The sequence below is a fragment of the Cornus florida genome, unplaced genomic scaffold (assembly GCF_030987335.1).
Source record: "Cornus florida cultivar Cherokee Brave unplaced genomic scaffold, ASM3098733v1 CherokeeBrave_3.0.0_Hap2_Chr05, whole genome shotgun sequence".
Taxonomy (NCBI): Eukaryota; Viridiplantae; Streptophyta; class Magnoliopsida; order Cornales; family Cornaceae; genus Cornus; species Cornus florida.
The window spans coordinates 14,913,934-14,932,172 of record NW_026775575.1 but is presented as its reverse complement, the minus strand read 5'-3'; the positions used below and the strand labels follow the sequence as shown (position 1 = coordinate 14,932,172).

Here is an 18,239-nt window from a genome sequence, read left to right as displayed (position 1 = left end):
TTGCTAGTCCCTTAGCAAAACTACAATGAAAAACTTAATGAAAAGACAACCATGGGCTTGCTACTACAAAAATATCATCCATGGTAAAATAAGATATATACATTGCTCAAAAATAACTTGAAATAGAAAAAGAGCTGGAGATGGGGTCATTGGGAAGACTACCTTGCATATATGAAGCATTGATACAAAAATTGGCTAAATACATTTCCACATACATGCATCAACATCAAAGTCTATATAAATAACTCAATTATCATCTCTTGAATGGAAATCAACTCTAGCTTCAGTGAAAGTGAATTGGATTCTCAACATGCGGCTTTTACTTTCTTTTCCAATTCCAAAGCACAAGTTTTCAAATCATTGAATTCCCCTTTAAATGAGGTCCCTAAGGCATGATTTTATTTACAAGACAACTTTTGTTGCTTATTGACAATTTATTGTAACTCATAAGCGAAACATAGAATGGTTGTGCAATGCTGAAGTCCCTTAAGCTTTCTAACCAACCCCTGTAGCAAGCGTTAGGCCAACAACTCCCAAACCAGATGGCTTTAGGGTGTTAAGTGTAGAGACACTCCTAGGGCTTAATAGCTCGAGTTGGAAAGGCTACGAACTCCAACGAACCATGTTTATTACCAGTTTATTTTTTGAATGACCGTGCAATGTTTAAGTCCCTTAAGCTTTCTAACCAACCCTTGTAGCAAGCGTTAGGCCAACAACTCCCAAACCAGATGGCTTTAGGGTGTTAAGTGTAGAGACACTCCTAGGGCTTAATAGCTCGAGTTGGAAAGGCTACGAACGTCAACTGGTCATTATTTTCTTTCCTTTTCAGTTTTTTTTTTTTTTTTTTTTTAGACAACTTAAATCATGCCAAAGATATTCATCCATTAGGTTCATCAAATCAGATTAACTAGGGCAAGGTCAAGGTCAATCAAGTTGCATGCCTCACAGTTAAGTTTCCAATGTGCATCTGTGCATTGTGAAGTTTAAAAGAGTGTCAAATCCAGCGAGAATTTAATTGAGACATTTATACAGACTAATTTGAATCTACATGATCATTTCAACTCAAATTTTCTTTATTTTCAAAAATATCAGCTGCTTCTATACACAAAGTTTTAAACATATGCTTTCATCTCCAACAGGTTTCAAATTCCATTATCATTGCTTAGCAAAAGTGTAAAACCAAAAATACATAAATGCACCCCCAAACTTGAATGTCACATTGTCCTCAATGTGAGAAGACAAGTAAATCAAAATAAGCGCAAAGAGGGTAAAAGAACAATAATACCAAGTGGAGTGACGACGACGTAGATGTTCAGCCATGTGAGTGCGCAACGGCGTCCCCCAAACTTGGACATGAAGACCTATCAAGACAGAACTAATGTACACAGGTGAAAGCATAGGTCTCTTAAGAAAAAAAATCGAAACAGAAATGAAAACACTAAGACGAATGTGATTGCAAGGTAAAAATCCATACAAAATACAAATTGGCACACATGAGTCATAAGTGTAAAATGGAAAACAAAACAATGCCAAAAGCCGTGCATTTAGAGAGATAAAGTTGGCTTAGGCAATTCGTCAAACACGTGGTGTGCAAGACAAAAAGGAAGAGGGCCAAAGGTTGATTAGAGATGAGAAAATCCAAAAATTTGGCCTTGCAAATGCAATACACAACTCCCAAACAATCACAAATCCTTCCCACAAGCAATCCCATCCTCCATTGATCAAAAATTAAAAGAAAAAGAGGGTTAGACACTTACCCAACAATGGAGAACCAAAGGCCCTGTGTGCGTGGGATAAATGGTGGGGATGGGTGGGAGGTTGATGATGGTGCTTGGGTTAGAGGAGAGTGGGGAAAAAGGTGGAGGAGGTGAAAGTGGGTTTGCATGGGGTGGTGAGGTTGAGGGTGGTTGGGTTGTGAAGTTGGAGTTGGTTGTGAGGTGCATGCAAGTTGCATGAAAGTGCCGAGAGAGAGAGATGGTTTTGGGCAGGCATGAGGTTGAGGGAATGGTGTTGGTTGAGTTATGGGTTGCATGCATGGTGGGATGAGATGAGGGTGGTGAAGTGAGGTTGATGGTGGTTGAATGGTGTGAGGCCGAGAGGGATGGTGGTTGGTTTGGGAGGTGAGATGCGGGTTGAGAATGATGAGGTGAGGTTGATGCGTTTGAGATGAAGGTTGTGCATGCATGGTTGTGCATGCATGGGTGTGGGTTAATGTGGGTTGGTTGAGGAGTTGCAGAGAGGGAGGAGGGTGGTGTGTGGGGTTGAGGTTGAGTTGGTGGTTTGCAGGTGAGGGAGATGGGGAAGATGGTTGATGCAGAGAGGTGGTAAGGGTGATGGTTTGGTGAGGTGAGTTGTGAAAGATGAGGGCTCGGGTGAGGGAGGAAGAGAAGTTGGTTCACACTTCGAGCACTCGAAATGGGTGCTTCGAGTGCTCGAAGGACATGCAGTGAGTGAGGGAGGGAAGCTGCATGGTGGAAACTTGGTTTGAGAGAGAGAGAAGGTTTAAGGTTGAGGGGTGGTGGTTGCTGGGTTGCCGAGAATGGGAGAGATGGTGAGGTGAAGGGGTTGTGGGTTGGTTGGAGGTTGGTGGAGAGGATGGGGTGAAGAGGTTGGTTGATGATGGGAAGGTTGCTTGGTTTGTTGCATGGTGGGCATGTTGGCTAGGCTCGAGCACTCCAAATGGGAGCTAGAGTGCTCGAGCTTGGGGCAGAGAGATTGGCAAGATGTGGAGGGATGTCGAGCACTCGAAATGCCAATTCGAGTGCTCGAAATTGGATCAGTAAGCTCGGGAAAATGAAGAGGCTTACATTTCGAGCACTCGAAAATGGACTTAGAGCGCTCGAAATACAAGCAGTAGCCTCGGAATGGTTTTGTGCAAGCTTCATAGAGCTTTCGAGCACTCCAAAGAGGAAATAGAGTGCTCGAAATGAAGGCAGTAGCATTGAGGTTGAGAGATGAACTTTTGCATGCATTGTAACATTATGCAGTGAGGTTGAGAGATGAACTTTGCATGTCATTCCATTAGGTGCCTCATTCTTATGCATTGTGAATGTACACATGATCAACTGAGAGCTGAAGAATTGATAAAACCTTGCAACATGCTTCCAAATCAAGGCATGGATGGATTATTTTCACCTTGCATGCATGGAAAATAATGAAACATTGCAAATTAATACAATCCAATGCATGGATGGATAATTGTCAAACTCTACACTTCATTGCAATGCAAGGAAAATTTTGAAAATTTTTCAGATTGTGCAATTTTCCTCCAATGAACTTCATTCCATTCCATGGAAAATTTTGAAAATTTTGTTTTTAAACTTTGCAGTTTTTTTTTTTTTTTTTTTTTTTTTTCAAACTTTGCAATCATCTCAAATGCATGGAAATATTTTTTTTGTTTAAACTTTGCAACTCCATTTTAATTCAATGCATGGAAAAATTTAAACTTTGCACTTTCATTCCAATGTAATGCATGGATGGAAAATTTTGAAAACTTTTCAACTTCTTTCTAATGCATGGACAATTTGGAAAGTTTTTCAAAATGTAGCACCTTTCCAACGCATGGATGATTTTGAGAAACCATGATCCAACAATGCATTGAAGATGAGAGGCTATGCATGTGAGTGCCATGTCGAAAGTCCGAGAAAATTGCCTGATAGAGCCAGAAACTTCCGGGAATGAAAACAAGAGTGGAGAAGGTCTAAGAAGTCAGTCTAAAAATGTGGAACACAACTTAAGATAGTTCCAGAGAAAGTTAAATTTTGGCATTTCTTAACCATTTCCTATAAAATTTCATGGCTCAGGCAATTGATCATTAGGGAGGCATTGAAGTCGAAAGAATTGCTCCCCAAGGGTGCTAAATTTAACGTCGATAGCTAGACGCACCGAGATCAGGTTAGTCCTCCTTACCCTATACCATGTCTCTCTAGAGAGTCATAGGTCCCCAAATAGGATAATTCTTTTAAAAGTGGAGGAGGAAGACTTTGAAGACAAAAGTGGAAAAGAGGTAACGGAAAGACCTCAACCCACTCTTCTTTCTCAATGAAGAACTTTGGACTATGGGGCTGATTTGGATTATGGGAAGATGGATCAAGTGAGGGAACACCTAGCAAAGGGTTTTAAAAAATCATATTTAGCATGGGAATGCCCGGAGAATTGTACTTCAAACTTTCAACATCCTCCCCACACTTATCCGGTGGTTCGGGCTCAACAGTTTGAGATAACTCAAGTGAGGGAATGGGATGAGATGCAAGCTCCCAAGAAAGAGATACATTTGATGTTGACAAAGGAAAAGAATGAATATGTGGATGAATATTAAGCAAAGAATTCACCTCTGAAATGGAATTGTCAACATTAAAATCCTCACAATTGAAATGAGCCAAACAAGCTTTTAGAGGATACTCCATTAAAGGAGGTGCATCAAGCAAAGGATTATGTAGGGGCTGTTTTGGAGTAGGGTAGACAATCTCTACATCATTATTTTTCCCATTTTGAACCACAATTGCTTCATTTTGATGTGTGGCAACACTTTGATCTTTAACCACCATTTCATCATTTTCACATGTAACAACCACTTGATCATTCTCATGATGAAAGTTACTAGGAGTAATCTCATCATTCATAGAATTTTCTTTTGGATTGGCCATAAATTCAAATGAAAATGTTTCCTCCTCTTCATGATTTTTAGCATTAATCCTTTGTTGAATTTGAGATATTTGGTCATCTATCATTGTACTAACTTGGGACTGGTGATATGGTACCACTTGATTGATAGACTCTACTGTGGATTGCATGCTAGCAAGGGAAGCCAATAGTTGATTGTTGGAGTCCATCATTTGCGTGTGCATAGACTCCATCATTTGTTTGTTAGCAACAATTAGCTCATCCAATGGAGACGGTGGAAAAGGAGAAGAGGGCGGGAAAGGATGATCATTGGGTTGAAAAGGTTGCATATGAGATTGTGGGGTTGAATTTCCTATGTCATGCCACAAGAAGTTTTGTTGGTCTCCCCAACCCGAGTTATAACCATTGAAGTATGGATCACTACCCGGTTCAAAGAAATTTTCATTTGGTTGCTCTAGATAGAAGTCCGAGAATTGTCTCGTTGGAAGACATTCTCTTGTATGATGTGTATGACTAGAGCAAAATGCACAAAACTCATGTGGTGTGTAGAATTGAGTTGGAAGATAACTATTCTCCATCGAGGAGTAATTCAACAACACACAAAGCAATCAACACAACACTTCATCACCATAACCTCCACATACAATGTTCCCATTCTCCTCAATTATCAAGACAAAAAATGTAAATGGCCACGACAAGGACCAATGCTTGAATACGAAATTTAAAACAATTGAAATAGCCTCGACAAGGGCTTGCAATTTAATTACTTCTAAGCTTAACACATGCACGATATTCACAATTCGAAACTAGAAGTCACGAGACTTACCTGGGGTCCTCTAGACTTACAATTTGCTAGCATTCCCACGGCGAGCTTCGAGTTCCTAGAATCTCACTTACAACACAAAAAAGGTTAAACCACACAAGAAATATTCACAAAACACAGTATTCACAATCAAACTAAATTTAACCCTAGAACCTTGGTCGCTAAACCGTTTGCAGTCCCCGGCAACGGCGCCAAAAATTGATCGGTTGGTCAATTATACATCAACCTTCGCAATAGCACGAATCATTGTAAACTAGGGCTATTGGTTGGGTAAGTCGAACCACTGGGACTGCGCTAGTCTATGGCAACCTAAGAGTCTAGATTACTTTTAGAATGATGAGGGGGTATATAGAGTTTTGTTGGTTTGTCACTTAGTCACTAGAATTGAAATGTGCTTAAAGAAATAAATGCAAGGAATTTAAGAAGAAGAAGTCTAGAAAAGGAGGTCTAGGGAAGTGAATTCACCACCAATCCTATAAACATACTAAATTTCTATTAACTTGGGAAACAATTTCACTACATGGCAATGATATGTAGTAATACTAGATTGCTACATTATCCTTAAGAAAATCATAGGATCAAGATTTAAGTATAATCCCTCAAAGAGCCACATGCTAGAACTACCTAGATTAGGGTGTAGCCATAACATGCTCACTAAGCTAGGGACCATCAAACCCCTCAATCACTATGGTAATAGCACATGAAGTCAAGATACAAGATTAATCCATCAAAAGGAAGTCTTAAGCTATGGATTAACAAATTTCTCATACAACATGCCTTTAAACCCATTTCACAATTTCATTTCCATTCTCACTATGAAGATGCAAGTTATATAATCATGAGAGGATAAAATCTAAGACAAGATAATGAACTCAACATGATCATTTATAGGCATTGAAATCCATTACAACAAGTGTAAGTGCTCTAAATCATGAAACTACCATGTACATGAATCATTCCCCAAATTAGATGAAATTAAAGCATGCTTACAAGAGAGAGCTTCATCACCTCCCTAGATGGAGGTTTAGTTATCCATGGATACAAAAATAGAAGAAGGAAGCTTGGAAGAATAAGCCATTTTCGAGCTCCCTTCCTTTGGCTTCAAGAACACACCCTTCTTGCTCTCTTCTCTCTCCTCTAATCTTGTAAAATGAATCTCAATCATATTGTGTGGCTTCCCTCTCTTATCTTCTAGAGATAAGGCTCTAGAAACCCCCACCAACCAACATCTCCAACCAACCATTAAAGAGGGAAATTAGAATTGAGGAACCCAAGATGCAAGTGGCTGAAAATGGGCCATTTCCGGATGCAATTCTGCCCTAAGTTCGAGCACTCGAAATAAGGGCTCGAGCACTCGAAATTGGAGCAGAATGCTCCATTCTTGCCTTGCTCCGCCCAGACCTACTTCGGTTAAACAGCCATAACTTTGCGCTCCGAACTCTGAATGATGAACCGTTTGAAGATTTAGAAAGCTAATTCAGAGCTCTAAATATTTCATGTTTTAGTGGAGATCCAATTCTCAAGGATGGTTGGTCGAAAATGAAGATCAAGGCAGAATTTCATTGCTGCCAGGCAGTTCTGCGCACCTCTGGTAACAAGGCCATAACTCTCTGCTCCGAGCTCCGAATGACAAACCGTTTGAAGATTTAGAAAGCCAATTCAGAGCTCTAAATCTTTTATGTTATGAGGGAAGTCCAGTTCTCGATTTTGGAAGGTCAAAATGGCGAGCAAAGCCCAGGTTCTACTGCTGCCAGAATTCAGCATTGGCACCTTTTGTTGCTCAAGATTCCACAAGGCCTTATTCTTGTTCCATTTTGGCCAATGAACCTGAAAATGCATAAAAACATAGAAATGAAGATAATCTACATAAATTAACATACAATGGACTTTACTAATGCAATTTAGGGCGCTTGAATATACAATATTCGGCGCTTATCAGTCAACACCCGCTACAAGAAAATAAAAATCCTATGCGGCAACGTTACAGGAACAATCCCTAAGAGGGATAACAAACACCACGCCAAATGGTCAACCACACAGACTACACTCTACGACAACTACAAAACAGTGGTCTCTCATTGGTATCTAACTGGGCACTCAAGTCATACCTACAACTAAACTATCCGACTAAACAAAAGGGTATATAACTCCTACGCCTCTAACACTATCATCTCCTAACCAATCGCCGTGACTACCATCCAACACAATGGAATGTCCACATTGATTTCATCTGAGTTGTGTGCCCGCAACTTGCCCAGTGTGATAGCCTTCTGGTGCCACCTGCATATGCTCACGCATACCTGCCCACAGGGTTACAAAATACAGAAATCAAATAGAACAGGCCACCAAGCCAAAGAGGTCACTCCTCATCCTGGCTCAACACAATCTGTGACCAACACTCTATGGTCACCAAATAACACCACACTAAGCTTCTGCATTCCTCACTAGAAGTCAAAACAGAAATGCAACGTACTCATCTCGTCACTAATTCCATGTCAACCTCTACTCTTACTCCCAAAACGGCTATCTGAGAGACAAATTCACAACCTTTCAGTGAACTTCTAAATAAAAACCCAAATACAAACCTTGCTCAACCCGCACAACACCTGAACCTCACAAGTCATAGACTATATACCACCTCACGTCTTGTGACATCTAATCAACTTTGTTTATATGAAAGTGTCCCATGACTCACACACCATACCCTACTAAACCATCATCCCAAGAGTCCACTCACTATACCGAAAAAAACACAACACAAACTCTCGCCCGTGCAAGAAAATGAGAACTTCTGTCCCGGAAGACACCTAAGATCAAATCCTTCCACCGTTACCAGTCTTTTGGGTAAAGACTCCTAATGGAAGAATTCGTCCAGATCAAAACGGACTCAAAAGATCGTGCTATTCACATCACCCATGCTCACAACGCCGATACCTTTCTCTATCGTAGGTGACAACTCGTAGAACTAATACAACATAAAAACGTGCCTGCTAAACAATTACACACTGAAAACATAACATCTACTCATGAATCATGTAAGTCAGTGATACACACATATAACATATAAGCATGTGATCACGTAAGTAAATAAACAAGTAAGTAAGTAAGTAAGTAAGCATACTTCACAAACATTTACACACTTTAACACGTAGCACATAATCATGCAATTCAACTTCCCATGCAATCCTAGGTAGGCCTCTACCCATCGTCCTAATGGTATTCAAATCATTGCTCTGACACCATCTTTGTAACGACTCGAACCCGTAGGTCCGAACCGTTAGCCGAGTCCTTAACTGAACCCGAGGTCAACCAGGAACAACACCACTATTTCCTACGTCAATACATAGTATACATGTCATTTCGGGTTTATAAAAAAATAAGTAATAATAAATAAATAAATTAATAATAATAAAATAAGATTATAATTACAAAGTATGTCAAAATGGTCTACTAACCCATCGAACCCTGTAGAGGAGCGTCGTCTGCCACTTGCCATCCGTGTCCTGAAAAATGTTAAATGTAACGGGGTGAGCAAATTGCTTAGTAGATAGTGCCTAAGACTCATCTCTTGTGGCCCCGTGAATCCAAACAATGAATAGGACAATAGGGAATGGGGTTATATAAAGCTGAGAAAAAATACAATATACATTTTCAAATCCAAAACAAAAGAATGCCGTGCCATGAATGCAATGTCATGCATGTCACTCCCCATTTTTCAGAAAACTTCCATCATTTCACAAACTGTTAATATAACACGCCCTTTGGTAACTCCGCAGCGACACGGAGAATGATTGGCTACTGTCCCTGACCTTTGGTACCTCCGCAGCGTTATTTGGGGCCCAGATAGCTCAACCACGCTAGGGTAATCTCCCTAGTTCCCTCTAGGCTATATTAACACACCGGCCCTTTGGTGACTCCGCGGCGACTGAGTTTTCTCAAAACCATTTTCTCAAATTTCTCCCCAAAATCCCCTTTTCAATTTCATTTCTAAACACTTTCCCTTTTCTTTCATGCCCAATGCTTGTATGCATATCACAAGTCTTTTTAATACTATGAAAATGGAGACAATTATTATCACACAATTAACATGCTTCCATATAAAATTTCTAACAAATTATTAAGCATCATAGGCATAGAAAAATTAACACATTATGCATACTTTCTAAGTAAATCAACAAATACAAGATTTTCATACAATACAATAAAACATTCTTTATCATAATTTCAAGGATGATCATACATGTTTGCATACATCACTTCTAGCAATTTAACAACACAATAAATATAGGAAATCAATACTTAGACATATTTTTCATACAAATCAATGTTTACACATAATCATGAACTTTATATACTACCATAAAATCATTTTAGGGTAATTAACATCAATTAATCATGCTAATACATCAATTAATCACGCTACTAACATCAATTAATCATACTAATATCATCAATTAATCATGCTAACAACAATTAATAGAAATTGACTCACAAAGGAACAAGAAAAATGCGAATTAGAGACCCCTACCTCAATTTAAGCCAAAAGTCCCAATTTTCACCTCAAACCCTAGGATTAGAGATTTCCCAAATGGTGGCCAAATGAAGATTGGCTCTGATCAACTCGTAGATCTCGTCGTGAGCTTCAATTTGCCGCAAACGACACTAAAAAACACCAAGTATTGAAGGAGAAATCTAAGCTTGAAGTTTAAAAGCAAAAAGAAAAAGAAACTGAAACTTTGAGAGGGTGAGAGAGAAGGTTTCAGGAGTGAGAGAGAGAATTGAGAAAATGAGACCAAAATGTGGTCTTTCATCCTTTTTGTGAGATAATGGTGGGTCCCACCTATTTTATTTTATTTTCTCTTTTTCTTTTCTTTTTTAATTCTCACCACATACACTCATAAATATATATTTAATTTATAATCACTTAAAACACAATAATTAAAAATAAATATGATGCAAATGAACCCAATCAAAATACCCGTATGCAACAATCCCGGCAGTGGGTCCCACATAGGACTGTCCGACCCGAAAAGCGAAAAAATGTAGAAATGATCACCCTTGCATTTCAAAGAGTTCAGAACTCAATGAAATGTCCCAACCAACTCACTGACACACCCGGCACACCCCACGGTGTCCGGTACGAAAAATGTGAAAAGACGAAATTGCCCTTGCAGCGACAAAAATTCCAAAAAAATAAGAAAAATAAAATATAAAAAATGGCGAAAATCGAAAACATCACAACTAGTCTCACTTGGTAGGACTATTTTTGTGGTCATTTAGTCGGTCACTTGTTCAATTCGTTGTTGGATTGATCTGAAGTTAATTGTTTAGTGAAATGTGTTTTTTGGAGGAACCACTGATATATATATTTCTTAGTGGTTAACACTGTATTTTTCTTTAGTTTATCATTGCAAATGGTATGAATCTTGTTCGCATTTCTCTGACATTGAAACTTCCATTAAAGAGAGAGGCATACCGATGGTAAGGGAAGCATGGTTGATTGATAGCATCAAGAAACAGGAAGCTCAGCCTCTCAACGCTTATGATTTTGTCAATGACCTTTTAGTATATGGAAAAGGAATTTCTAGCGAAGAGGCAATTGAATCCATTTCAGCAGAAGTACAGTATCCTTACTAAGAGAGTCCTATATAAATTAATTTCTTGTTTGCTACTAAATTTAACTTTCCATGGTGACTTGTGTGTTGTGCAGATCAATTTGTACGGAAAGAGAGTTGTCCACAAGGACACTAAGTTGGAAGATCAAGGTGGAAAAATCATGGAAAAAGATGGGATTTTGTTCAACTGTGCCTTTTCAGTTTGTGACCGAGCACGCAGAGTTAACGAGTAGCGCACAAACTTTTCTCTTGGTTCTTCCAGTTTCTGAATTCTCTATTTTATTTATTATTATTATATTATTATTTTTCATAATAATTGGTATCTGAGTTTATTTGTGCAGTTATTGTGTCGTGCAACTGATTACGGTACCCGAGAGTGGCTTGTACATGTACTACAAAAAAGGACAAGTTGGCAATGATGCCAGAGCAGAGGAAAGGCTTGAGGAATGGGGTATCGTGGACAGCGCTGTGGAGGAGTTTTCTAGGCTGTTTAAGGAGCTAACTGGAAACGAGTTCGAGCCATGGGGGAGAGAGAAGAAAATCCAGAAGTGCAATCGAAGACCTTGTACCTCATTGTAGTCTTTTTGGTATGGAGTGATGCTTATTCTAGAGAGATCTTCTAAAATGTAGGATGATGGAGTTGATGTTCGACATGGGGGATCAGTCTTCGGAAGCTTGGAGCTGCAGCAGCCCATTGCAAATTGGAGCCGTTGGTTAAAATTTTTATGAAGGTCTTGTTGGGAAACGTGTTATTTTAAAAACTTTTCGAGGGATTTTCATTCACAGATCTTGATTCATCACATAGAGACAAGTTTTATGCAAAAAATAAAATATAAAGTATCATTCAATTAACAGATTGAATACTTACATCAAAGGTCTAACTAAACCTTTAAATCTTTCCTCTAAAGTGAATGTTTTCACTTATTGTAAATCCCTTAGCAAAATGCCTTCTCCTTGGATCACCATCTTCTTGCTAATTGTTTCACCTTTAGGAATCACTCATAAGCCTACATGAACGACCTTGGAAAAATAGGCTTGTGGGAGCCTCCATTTGATGAGAACACTAACCCTAATTTTCTAGAGAGAGAAAATATATTCCTTTCCTTCTTCAAAAAAATCACCCCCTAAAATATACATAGACCATGTATATATATAGACAACATAAAGATAAAGAAAAGAAAACAATAAATCATTCTCAATCTCTAATTCACATGTCTCAAATCTAATAGGATTCTAATATCAAGTTGGACTATGAGTGAGAATCCTTTAGGCTTATTATTTTATTGGCTATAATGAATTAATAATTGGCCTGGTCCATGGACCCAATTCAATTAATTCATAAATTAATTTCTACTCCACTAAAAGAAATTAATTGAACTCCAATTAAATAATAAATAACCTTCTAAGTCAATATTACACTTTGACCCCTCTATGCATAATTAGTTATCGGATAAATAAAGTCATTAATCCGACTACTTAATCAATATATTTATTTTGGTACCATTAATTATTTCTGGCTCGATCACAATAAAACATTTATTTGACAAAAATAATAATTTAAATAAATAAATATATAATAAATCATTTTGTCTAAAAACACACGAAGGCCTTCGAATTTACTTTGTGATCAACCATAATCAATACAAAATAAATACAAGTAGCAATGATGCAAATATTGAAAATATAACCCTCTAACTATTAATTATATAATTACCCAAAGTGTCGGTCTAAGGATTCCGAAGATTCCGCCAAACAAATCAAAGTAATTACTAATTAATAAAAAAGTCTATATTTCTCTCATGCTTAAGAGTTAAATTCCATGACGGAGATAGGGAGTAATTGCATACGACGGCTCTCGCAATATATCTCAACCTAACGTGGATCCAGTTCAAGTCTTAATTAATTATGAGTTCATCCATAATTACTGACTATGAACAATTTATGATTACTATTTATATTCATGTATTGATTGCCATCACATACATCTATAAATATCTCTTGTAATCAAGTGGACACTATCAATTCTATAATGAATCGAAACATAATATATTGAATTCACTAATTGTATAAAGCATAAATATTTCAGAAACGTCAGGAACATATGTCACTATAATCCAAATAGGAATTTGCTATGCCAGGGCATATAAATCCCAACAGCTCCCACTTTCCCTCATAGCCAATTCAAATTGCATCTAACTCCAATGTTATCTAGGCGATGATCAAAACTATTGACCGATAATACCTTTATTAATGGATCAACAAAGTTGTGTTCCAATGCAATGTTCTAGCCATGAGCATATCTTCTTGCGGACAATATCATGTAGGACATGATACTTTCCTCTTAGTGTACCTTGTTCCTCTATGGAACCTTGGATCATTGGTTTGGACTACTTCTGCACTATTGTCGCAATATAGCTCGATAGGCAGGCTAGTATGCTCCACAACCTCTAAATCAGTGAGATCAAACTAAAAGACTTCCTTTGCTGCCTTTAAGGCTGCAATATACTCCCCCTACAGGTTTGAGTCAGCAGTTGAAATCTGATTAACAATCTACTAACTGATTTCCCTTCCATTGAGTGAACATACACTAAGTTATGAACCTCACAGTATCAACTTTTGATTTGAAAACAAAACTATCATACCTAACTGGAACCACATCATCACATCCATAAATGAGTATGAGATCATTGGTTTTCCTAAGGTACTTAATGATATTTTTCACAACAGACCAGTTATCAAGTCCAGGATTGGACTGATATCTTCTGACTATCCCTACAATGTAGCGGATGTCATGTTTGGTATAGACCATGGTATATATGAGACTCCCATATGTCAAAGCATATAGTTCCAGTCTCATTTACTCAATCTCCTCTGCTAGTCTTGGAAAACTACTTACTAGAGAGAGCAATCCATATCAATAAAGCAAGAACTCATTCTTTGAGTTATACATACCAAACCTGGTCAAAACTTTATCAATGTAGGATTATTAAGATAAGCCTATTTTCCTTTTAACCTGATCTTGCAAAAGCTTGATCCTAGGAATATAGCTTACATCTTGAAAATCCTTCATTTTAAAATAATTGAACAACTACCTCTTTACTGATGATAAAACTTCCACATCATTCTAAATGAGTAGGATGTCATCAATATATATAGAATTAGAAAAATAATGACATTCCCTTGTACACTCATAATTTATTCAATAAGAAATCTTCTGGTATCCTTTTGTAGATTAACTTGCCTTCTATAGGTATCACCCTACTAGAAAGTTCTACAAGATCCCAGATTTTATTAGAATACATAGATTCCAACTTTGATTTCATAGCAACTTGCTAAAATGATCTATATCCATATCGGTTCACGCTTCCGTGTAGCTTACTGGGTCCAACTCATGTTTAACAGGGATATCCGTAAAGGTCTTACCTAAAAACATGATTCTGTCAGATTGGATGATTATTCTCCCACTACATCAATGTACCGATGCAGGAATCTATGTACTATATGATGCTGATGCATCAATAGGGAATTCATCTATAACTCTTAATTTCTATAATAAGTGTGTTCATCTTGTGGTACAAACTGGTACTAATACCATATTCTCACACATTATGTTACTAAGTATATAATTCATAATATGATCATCCTATAGATAAACAGTGAGTGTAAAAAATCAACTTTTATCATTGAGATCATAAAATAATCCATCCTAATGCCTTTAGAGTAGCTATCAAATCAATCATGCATATGATCTGCTTCTAACTTACTTATTTATATCAAGCGCACATGTGCAAGACTACCCCATATATGCATGTGATTCAAACTAAGATTTGATTCAAACTAAGATTTAGTAAAAAAAAAAAAAACACAGCTCAACGATATCCTTGAGACAGACTAAGATGGAATGCAGTTCATAATGCGCATTGACGTCATTAACGCTAAACTTTTAAATGAAAGAGATAATGTGGCATAACTGATCATAGATCTAACCATGTTAAGTGGAATTCTGTTATTCCTTTTTGTCACCTAAATGCATTTAGCGTCAATTACGGAAAACTAGTACACAACTGTAATGACCCAGTCATTTTCTTCCTTTCCCTTTTTCCTCAAATTTTGCGGATAAATTTTTTCCGTTGTCTTTTCTTTTCTGTGGATGGTTTTTCGTCGCTTAGTGTCATCTCGAGTGCTCAGAATTGGTTTCTGAGACTCTTTCATGTGAATTGACAACTTCCTTTGAGGACCGAGTCATTTTCGCACTTTTCGTTTTTGGACACTATGTTCTATTTCGTCTTTTTCCTATTCTGTCATTTTCCCTATTTCGTCTGATCTCCGTTTGTCAGTTTTTGGCACAACCTCACTTCTTGTGCTCGAAGTTGGTTTTTGACTTCATGTATCCTTATCGTGAGTGGTTTCCACGAAATACGTATCTTTACTTTTGCAAGAAAGTACTCTGGTTGCTTCCAGTGCCCATAGGGGTATGGATGCATAAATCTTTAGAATTAATTTCATTTTTTGGGGTACTTTTCATAAATATCTTTTGAAGATATTTTATTTCAGGGGCATCTAAGAAAATATTTTGTGGAAGATATTTTTATTCTGGGGCAGTTTCGCAGTTAACCCTTTTTGTAGGGGCCATTGTGCAATTAACCAAAGTTATTGCAAAATGTCTCGTCTGGAGCCTAGATTCTCATATGGGATTCATTTTCACTTTTTGTGGACTTGTAAATTCATAGAATTCCGTTCTGGTCATTTTTCTCCAGTTTCAGAGTTTTTGGACCTAGTTGCCGCCGAACTTGTTCGGGGCCTAACTTTCTGCTTGGGACTTGGTTTTTGACGCCGTTTCTTCTGTTGTTCATATTTTCTCATTTTGAATCTTTTTCGTTCATGGAGTTTTTCCATTTGAGCTCGTTTGCTCAAAATCCACTTTTCCGGACTCGACGGGGGCCCTTTTGGAACACTTTTTGTGATTTACTATAAATAGGTGCCTTAAAGAAGAAAAATCTGATTTTCTTCTTCTTCCTCCTCTCCTTGCACGACCAAAGACAGCCATGGATGCCCATGGAGCTGCCATCTTCTCTCTCCTCCTTTAACTTACTTTTCCTAAGTGAAAATCCTTCGGCCTTTGCATTTGTTGCTCGCCTCGTCGTGCTCTACCATTCCTCGTTATTAGAAACCATTTCTCACTAAATTTTGAGTGTGGGATTTAGGCCAAGTTTGGATTTTCATGGGGCTTCTTGGAGATTCATATAGATCGTGTTGTCCCCGACAAAACCTAGGAGTTTTGTCGGATTCAGAGCCGTTTCGTTTTGATGACTTTTGATATTTTTATCTCAAATTGAGGTAGGGGGTGTCTTAGGATTATATTTATGTTGTATTGATTGTTATATGAGCATATACAATTTGTGAGCATGTTTTGTTTAAGATTTAGAATTTAATTTAATTAATTTATATATTTGAGATTTAATTCATATGGCTTTGTGTATAACATGGAATTAAATTGTGGCATGCTAGGAAATTAAGTTTTAGTATGTTGATTATCATATATTAAATTTGGGGCATTTGGATAAGAATTACAAAATTTATTTAATATTTATCTTTTGTGAAAGTTTAATTCACATGGTGACGGCAAACATGAAATCATGATGTAATGTGATATTTGGATAGGCCTTGGCATGTTCTCTAACATAGATTAAATTGAGGGCATTTGGAATTATTTAAAAATCTAGAGGAAATTAATTAATTAGCTTGATTAATTTTGTTTTAAGTGTTTTAGTCACTTAACTTGTCATTTTATGATATATATGTGATGACCATGACAAGTCCTTCAAAATATATTAAATTGAGGTTATTTGGGATTAACTTGGGATTTAGAAAATTTAACTATTTATGTTTAATTAAATTCTATTTTATTACTCCATGGATTTAATTGCATTTTGGAAGTTGTTTTTATATTTAAATCATGGATTTGGATTTGGTGTATATTCACTTGATTACTTTTGAGCATTGGATAACATAGTTGTTACTTTTATATTCATGAGAATATGTTTTTCCTTATTGAATATATTGTTGCTATGTGTAAGAAATTGCACACTTTGTATTTGACATCTTTTATGACATAGTAGTTGTAGACTTTGAGCATGTATTGTATAAGTTTCCAAAATTGGATTGTGCTTGGTAAATAGTTGATATCTTGTATATACATGTTGATATATATATACGTTGTTGCATAATTTGTTGATTTTGGAAACTTGGAGATGTCGTTGTTTGGCTACAGCTAGGACTTGGTTCTAGTACGGGGGATTGTCCCTCTATACAGTCTAGTGCGCACATAGGGAGGTTACCCATGGGCTAGTAACGCAAAAGTAACTATGTTGTCGGTCTGATCCGACGTGACGTCCGAGTATCCACTTTGTTTGATTTCGTATTTCATTTCAAGTTGATAACTAGATGATATCGTAACTTGTTGTTCTTTGTTTGATTTCCCATTTTAAGTTGCAAGATGTTAAATTTGAGAAATCATGCTTTAAGCGTTGTATTGGAAGTTCTAATGTTGGTTAAATTGCATCGATATCATAATTTGTGTTTTGATGTTCAAATGTAGTTTAGGAATGATCCTATAAATTCACTTTGAACATAGACGTTAGGTGGCATGACCCACTCTTGTTGTTTTCGTATCTTGGACTTCAAGTTGAAGACTCTGAGAATCTATATCTTGTTGCTTTGTATAACATGTTTCCATGTTATTTGAATTGTATGAACAATGTGATTATGCTAGAAATGTTTTAAGGTAGCTTATGATACTTCCTAAGTCTCATTTTGACATAGACGTTAGGTGACATGAACCCCTTTGATATGTTTCACCTTAAGGTGATAAAATTGTAAAATGCTAGGTCGACGCATGCTCATCTCCTACAAGTAGCTTTATGTTACTCACCCCTACGATACTTGGGCATATTTCAGGTATAGGACTTAAGACTAGAAGATTTCATTGCCTTGGATCGTCTGGTAGCATTATGTATCAAACTTGTATTCTTTGACTCTACGTATGTAAAGTGTACATAAGTACACTCCTTTTAATGCATTTGACATGTAGGACATGAGGCCAAGGGCCAAGCAAGTTTATATTTGCACTTGTATTCAATTGGTGCCATATTTTGCTTGAAAATGTATTTTTATTAACT

General features: G+C 37.2%; 1 protein-coding gene across 1 annotated transcript in view; it reads left to right on the top strand.

Moving 5' to 3' along the window:
* LOC132309043 (protein ADP-ribosyltransferase PARP3) overlaps positions 1-18,239 on the top strand; it is an 84,261-nt gene that overhangs the window by 35,943 nt on the left and 30,079 nt on the right. The window contains 4 exon segments of the mRNA XM_059807396.1: positions 10,913-11,065; positions 11,157-11,290; positions 11,403-11,716; positions 11,719-11,792. Coding sequence (XP_059663379.1) covers positions 10,913-11,065; positions 11,157-11,290; positions 11,403-11,716; positions 11,719-11,792 — 675 coding nt within the window.